Source organism: Ipomoea nil, unplaced genomic scaffold (genome assembly GCF_001879475.1).
Source record: "Ipomoea nil cultivar Tokyo-kokei standard unplaced genomic scaffold, Asagao_1.1 scaffold3162, whole genome shotgun sequence".
Taxonomy (NCBI): domain Eukaryota; kingdom Viridiplantae; phylum Streptophyta; class Magnoliopsida; order Solanales; family Convolvulaceae; genus Ipomoea; species Ipomoea nil.
Window position 1 is genome coordinate 1,765,078 of NW_017619590.1, and position 7,890 is coordinate 1,772,967.

At 34.3% G+C, this 7,890-nt stretch overlaps 1 protein-coding gene across 1 annotated transcript; it reads left to right on the forward strand.

The window, feature by feature from the left end:
• Window positions 1–652: 652 nt before the first annotated feature.
• On the forward strand, window positions 653–6,903 carry LOC109167446. The gene is made up of 10 exons (XM_019316462.1): window positions 653–719; window positions 1,486–1,587; window positions 1,666–1,758; window positions 1,877–1,987; window positions 2,128–2,262; window positions 2,365–2,425; window positions 2,714–2,806; window positions 2,931–3,856; window positions 3,937–5,154; window positions 5,243–6,903. Exons 1-10 carry the CDS (start codon window positions 653–655, stop codon window positions 6,901–6,903), a joined length of 4,467 nt encoding a protein of 1,488 aa, XP_019172007.1.
• The last annotated feature ends 987 nt before the right edge of the window (window positions 6,904–7,890 follow it).

Below are 7,890 nucleotides of genomic sequence, written 5' to 3' on the forward strand. Positions count from 1 at the left end.
TAAGTATTCATATTGGCTAAAGTTTTACGGTAGTAATTTTTTAAAAAAATTTATTGATTGCCAAGAAAAATCTTTATTTGTCTTGAGATTTTGGGTTTGCTTTTCAGAACATGCATACAACGTCTCTCTATATATATATAGTTAGAAAGCATTGTTTATATCCACACAAATTCTACATATTCTACCACATCTTCTCTTTGGTACTAAAAAGCTGTTTATTGAAACACCATACTTGGGTTGCAAATACATCCAGATCATATTACGAAAGCCACAGATTGACAAAGATTAGATTATCTTTCAACTCCGATTGGTGATCTAACTCAGCTTTAGCATAGTGCACAGAGGTAAAACTTATCTAACTCAGCCTTAGCATAGTGCACAGGTAAAACTTACTGCATTTAACAAAATTTAAATTCATCACAGTAATTTATTTTTAATGTGTTTCATTTTTATTATGATTTGGAAAACAGTGATACTCATTTCAGTGGTGTGCCTTTAATATTTTACAGATATGTGAAGACATCATTTAAAACACATTTCTAATATGATTTTGAATTTTTACAGCATATAAGACCAACCATCGGTTCCAAACTGCATTCAAAGAGCTTTTCTAAATAGCCTTAGCCTGGGGTAGATACCACATTTTCCAGAAATGAAGCAACTATCAAGTTCAACAGTTATAGGAAACAAGAGGAAGATACCATCATCATCTACCAAAGGTTAGTCAAGAGTACAATTTGCATTCTACATATATATTCTGCTATATCTTAAATCATAAACAGTATGAAATACATAGATAGAAAAGAACACTAAAACATGTAAATATCTTCTACATCCTAGATCTGTACTCAGATCTTACATGCATGTGTTCAATCTTGCCTATACATACAATATAGAAGACATAGAAGTGTAGATCTGTTTCTCGAAAGATTGAAGTATAAATAAAGAACTAGAATCGCTGAATTGAAGAAAGATGTTACCCATCTGCGAAACCAAGTTGAAACAGCTAAAATTGCACAACTGTATCCTAAGAAATATAGTAATGGACTTCAAAAACGGAGTAATGGAGTAATATTCTCGGCGATGACTGGGAATAACACATCTTCGACCCATAAATTTGTTGGAGATTCCGAAATACAAATACAGAACCATGTGAGATGGGAGGCTGTGATTTCTAGAATAAATCAGGCCATCCAAAACCATCCACACAATATATATTATATTATATATGTTATTCTCAAAAAAATATTTATATTATATAATAAATACATATTATATATATATATATATATATATATATATATATATATATATATATATATATATATATATATATAAAATATGTATTTAATATTTTATATATAAAGAACATGTATCTATAAAATAATTATTAGAAAATTACATTGGTAAGTGTAACAAGTTATTGCACATGCATAAGACTGGTATGACTTTAACTAATGTACTATGTTTTTGTTCTATTGTTAGAAAATTCTTCATCTACACCGAATAATAGTGGATCAAGTCCGATGCTCATGTATGGGGTATTTCAAAGATCGCTATTGACTCCTTTGAGTGTGTTGACTAACGGTTAGTATTAAGTTATTTTAAAAAAAAGATATTATGAACAAATACTTCTCTAATCTAATTTTATTATTATTCTTTTAGATCGAAATGTTGTTAATACGACTATTCGTAACACAAACAACAATTCTATATTTTGTGGGACATATCAGACACCAACTTGCAAGAACGAAGCAGGTAAAAGAAAATACATCCAACGTAGACATTAGTACAATTTAATATCAAATATATGTACAAATTTATTTATAATGTATTAATTATGAGTTTATTAGTGAAAATTACTTTTCCTTTGTAGTACAAAATATGAGCTCTATATGCATTGATAAGAACAAGGCTACTGCCTCCAGTAGGCTGAAAGATACGGTTGAACTAACACCTTCTTTGCCTTGTAGTGACGTTACAAATGGTAAGCTTAAACTTTTAAAATTTTTGTAATCATTTTGGTAAAGTCATTGTTATTTAATACACCTACACGTAAGTACATAATAATTTAAACATGTAAATTTTGGATAATATAAATTTAAGACTATAGCATCAATTTTGTAGGTAATGTTAACACTACAGTCGATTTTGCAGGAATGCCTACAAGAAATATTCCAAAACATCCTCTTACACAGGTGGTAATATGTCGGGACTTGAGTCAACAATTTGACGAGGTTCATGAAGATGTAGTAAATTATGGTAATTTATCTTTTCACTAATTTTTTTAAATGTTTATAATTGGAACTATAATTAAGCAGTTCTATATTAGCTCACAAGTCATTTGTTTCAATTGCGATGTAGTTGAATATGCTGATTGTGGTGATCCTATGTATAGTTGTGAGCATTGTTCTGCAACATTTTGGTACAATGAGCGCTTAAGCCAGTCTAGGGTCAAGTCATCTCCAAAATACTCGGTTTGTTGTGCACATGGGAAAATAAAATTCCCGTAAATGTCTATCCCGCCAAAAGAGTTGTATGATTTGTTCTTTGCAATAGGGGAGAAGCGAACATGTTTTTTGAACAACATTAGGTCATACAATAGTATGTTTAGTTTCACATCCATGGGTGGTAAGATTGACCATACAATTAATCGTGGTGGTGCACCACCTATTTTTAGAATCAATGGTCAGAATTTCCACTCAATTGGTAGCTTATTACCCCAACATGGTAATCAACCGAAATTTGCTCAATTGTATATTCACGACACAGAAAATGAGATTAATAATCGTATTGGCTCTGTAAGGTATGTGATTTCCTGACATATACAAAATAGTGTTGGTTAGAAACTAATATTAATTATTACGTAGTAGTTTCTTTTATTAAGGTTATTCATTATTCTTTGTTAATAATTACTTTTTTAATTGTAGGAAGAACAACGATAAAGATAGCATTCATGTTGATGTTGTTTCCGATATTAAAAATGTTCTTGACGAGAATAATGTTTTAGTCAAATCATTTCGCAATGCCAAGACACAAATTGAATCAAACACATGTGTAGAAATCAAGATGAGACTAATTGGTAAACGAAATAAAGATGCCCGAACATATAACCTACCAACAGTGTCAGAGGTTGCAGCACTCATTGTGGGCGACTTGGACCCAACAATGGGCGAACGTGACATATTGGTTGAGACACGGTCTGGCCTCTTGAAAAGGATCAGTGAATTGCACCCATCATACTTACCTTTGCAATATCCAATCTTATATCCATATGGTGAAGATGGTTACAGAGAGGATATACAACTGTGTAGAGATTCCAACATCCAAACAAATGGTAGGCATCGTATTTCAGCAAGGGAATTCTTCTCTTTTCGCATTCACGAACGGCCTGGAGAATTATCAACATTGCTATTCTCTAAGAGGTTATTTCAACAGTTCGTGGTAGACGCATACACAATGGTGGAAACAGGAAGGCTTATATACATAAGGAACAACCAAAAATCCTTAAGGTGTGAAGCTTATAAAGGGTTGTCAGATGCACTTACGCGTGGTGAGATTGATCCTAGCACACAAGGCAAGCGTATTATTCTACCATCTAGCTTCACCGGTGGTGCTCGGTATATGGTACAAAACTACCAGGATGCTATGGCCATATGTCGTTGGATAGGTTATCCAAACCTATTCATCACATTCACATGTAATCCTAAGTGGCCTGAAATTCAACGATACCTATCTCAACGTGATTTAAAAACTAAAGATAGACCTGACACTGTCTGTCGTGTTTTTAAAATGAAGTTGGATGATCTGATAAAGGATTTGCGATCAGGAGAATTATTTGGTACAGTTAGAGCAGGTGAAGTCCTTTTGATAATAAAATAATCAAATGTTACTTTACATAAATATTAGATCAGTACTAATTACTTTTTTTTTTAGTGATATACACTATTGAGTTCCAGAAGCGTGGTCTACCGCATGCTCACATTCTACTGTTTTTAGCAAACAATAATCGGAATGCTGATTCGAATTTCATTGACACAATTATATCAGCAGAGATACCGAACAAAGAAGTGGATCAACAATACTACGACGTTGTAGAAGAATTCATGGTCCATGGTCCTTGTGGACATGTAAGAAAGCAATCTCCTTGTATGGTGAATGGGAAGTGTTCAAAGCATTTCCCCAAAAAATTTGTTGACTCATCCAATTTTGATGAAAATGGTTACCCAATCTATAAGCGTAGAGATGATGGTAAGATTGTAACCAAAAATGGTATTCAATTGGATAATAGATATGTTGTACCACACAACATGCACTTGCTTCTGAAGTATAGGGCTCATATGAACGTGGAATGGTGCAATCAATCAAGGTCCATCAAATACTTATTCAAATATGTGAATAAAGGGAATGATAGGGTCACAGTCGAGTTTTATAAAAGCACCTCTGACGATCATGGTAATGAAGTTATTGATGAGATAAACATGTACTATGACTGTCGGTACATATCAGCTTGTGAGGCTACATGGCGTCTGTTTAGCTTCGAGGTGCAATTCAGAACACCAGCTGTTGAGAGGCTAAGTTTTCACTTACCAGATTGTCAAACAATTATATTTGAGGATGACGACACAGTTGACAACGTTCTGATGCGAGAGACAATTGGTCAGAGTATGTTCAATGGATGGTTTGAAGCCAACAAAAGGTTCCCTGAGGCAAAGTTACTAACTTATATTGAGATGCCAAATAAGTTTGTTTGGAAAAAGGACATCCGAGAATGGAATCCAAGAAAGAAAGGGTTTTCAATTGGTCGTATTTTTTATGTACCTCCTGGTACTGGAGAGTTGTATTATTTGAGATGCCTTCTAAACATAGTTCGTGGACCTACAAGTTTTGAGGAGATCCGATGCTTTAATGGTGTACAATACCAGTCATTTAGAGATGCATGTTATGCACGTGGTCTATTAGATGATGATAAGGAGTATATTGATGCTATTAAAGAAGCAAGTCATTGGTCATCTGCTCAATCTATGAGAAAACTTTTTGTCACGTTGTTGACATCAAATTCATTTAATAGACCAGAAATTGTTTGGAATGAGGTTTCTCATTTCCTTTCTGAAGATGTACAATATAATCAGCGCAGACTTTTATTAATAACAGGTTCGCATTAATTATAGATTTATGGTGAAAGATTTGCTTTTATTCTTATCCAATACTTACAATATGTAATTTGTGTCTTTATTTACAGATTTGGTGTTAACAAATGATGAGAAGGAGAATTTAACTCTAATAGAGTTAGAGAAGTTGTTAGAAGTCTACAACAAATCTTTAAAAGACTTTCCTCCAATGCCTCAACCGATTTGTTCTTCTTCAAGGCTAAATGGTAATCGTTTGTTGTTTGAAGAATTGTCATATGATCGTGCAGCCCTTGCAGATGAGAGTGTTAGGTTGGCAGGGCAACTAACTCAAGAGCAAAGGGGTGTGTATGATACAATAATTGGAGATGTTGCATCTAACGGTGGTGGATTATTCTTTGTTTATGGCTACGGCGGAACAGGGAAGACATTCCTATGGAAGGCTCTATCTTCCACATTGCGGTCGCAAGGTGAAATAGTTATCAATGTAGCTTCAAGTGGCATTGCTTCGCTACTTTTGCCTGGAGGTAGGACTGCACACTCAAGGTTTGCTATACCTATTAATATTAATGAGGACTCCACATGTAATATTAAACCAGGTGGCGACCTTAGTGAGTTGATTGTCAAGACAAAGCTAATCATTTGGGACGAAGCTCCCATGATGCACAAACATTGCTTCGAAGCACTAGATAGAACTATGCGAGACTTGCTGCGCTTCGCAAATCCTCTCAGTGAGATTTCTACATTCGGTGGTAAGACGGTCGTTCTAGGTGGTGATTTCAGGCAGATCTTACCTGTAATTCCAAAGGGGTCGAGGCAAGATATCGTTTCTTCAACAATCAATTCATCCTACCTTTGGCAGAGTTGTAAAGTACTTTGGTTGACCAAAAATTTGCGCCTACATCGTTTGGAGAATGTCCTAGAAATAGAACAGGTAGAACAATTTGCAGAGTGGATTGCTGCTATTGGGGATGGTACAACAGGTGCATCGAATGAAGATTGTGCAGAGGTTGAAATTCCTGACGAAATGCTTTTGTCATCAACTGGTGACCCCATCGCAACCATTGTTGAAAGTACATTTCCTATGTTCCAAAATGGTTCGTGCGATAATAGTTTTCTTGAGAGTCGGGCAATTCTTGCACCAACACTTGATGTTGTGAGCGCAGTTAATGAATACATGAGTAACATGCACGAAGCTGAGAGTAGAACATATCTTAGTTGTGATTCTGTTTGTAGAGCTGAGAATGGAGATGGGGTACTTGCAAACGTACACATACCTGAGTTCCTTAATGGTCTTAAGGCATCTGGTATACCAAATCATTCATTAACATTAAAGGTTGGTTCACCAGTTATGTTGTTAAGAAACATTGATCACTCACTCGGACTATGCAATGGTACTAGATTGGTTGTCACCAGGCTTTCAGAACATGTCATTGAGGCTAAAATAATGTCAGGCAGTCATGCAGGTACACGGGTTTTGATTCCTCGGATGAGTATGACTCCCTCCGATCCGAGATTGCCATTTAAGTTCAGTAGAAGACAATTCCCAGTAATGCTTTCTTATGCCATGACCATTAACAAAAGTCAAGGTCAAACATTATCACATGTGGGGTTGTTATTGAAAAAACCGGTGTTTGTGCATGGTCAATTGTATGTTGCTGCTTCAAGAGTTAGTAATCCAACTGGTTTAAAGATTTTTCTTTGTAATGATTTAGATAAATGTTGTAAGTCAACAACTAATGTTGTTTACAAAGAAGTATTCAATAATTTGTAATGTTTATACTATTGTAATGTTAATACTAATTAAGTATTTTACTTTAGAACAATGATTACAAACTTTTATTACTGTTGTTAAAATAATATATTTAAAATAATTATTAAATATATATTTTATAATAACAATTCAATTGTTTAATTATTTATGTAACATCCTTATAAATATATCCTTTTATTTTTTGTATCTACAATATAATATACTTATAACATAATTGTTTGTATTTTTCATACCGTGCATCGCACGGGTGAAATGCTAGTATATAAAAGAACTTAACTTGTTTGTGCTATCAATTTTAAGGAGTCTTCTACCAACATATTTCACTTTTTAAAAAGTTGAAACGTATTTATATTAGTGAGTTAATACCTAAAATGATCCTCGACTATAATGGTTTTTTCTCAATTTCGTTCTAAACGACTTTGGTGACCTAATGTAGTCATAGATTTTTATGTTTTTGCTCAATTTAGTCCCAGACTTTTGTATTTTTGACTTTCTGCTCAATTTAGTCATCTATTTGGTGTTTCGTCCATTTGGTGTTAAATAGATAGACAATTCAGTAATTTCAATATTGACATTTCTTTACTCCTAGACTGGCAAAGTGCGAAATCCCTCTTTCTTTACGAATTACTCCCAGAATTACTCCCAAACCTACGAATATAAAATTTGATTTGTAGGACTGGAGTAATTCTGGAAGTAATCTGTAAAAGAAAGAGGGATTTCTGTAACACCCCCGATTTTACCATATTTTTAAAACTTAATTGCAAGAGAAAAGCAATCTAATCATTCATTAAACATAAAGCGGAAGCAGTCTAATCGGGAGTATTTTCCCATATCTTACAGTACTAAAGATGCACAGGCGGGAAAACTAAACAGTATAGACAAGACAAAAAGGGTCAAGGCACACAGGCCGCTCAAATGGCTCACAGGCCATCAAAACAAAACGTCTAGGCAAGGTGACTAAGCTATCTATCGCTCCAAGTCTAGCGC

Excerpts from the sequence above, each read along its gene's own strand:
- LOC109167446 (XM_019316462.1), top strand. The coding sequence starts at position 653 with ATGAAGCAACTATCAAGTTCAACAGTTATAGGAAACAAGAGGAAGATA. Across the intron at positions 3,857-3,936 it reads ATTTGGTACAGTTAGAGCAG|TGATATACACTATTGAGTTC; the intron begins GTGAAGTCCTTT and ends TTTTTTTTTTAG. Across the intron at positions 5,155-5,242 it reads CAGACTTTTATTAATAACAG|ATTTGGTGTTAACAAATGAT; the intron begins GTTCGCATTAAT and ends CTTTATTTACAG.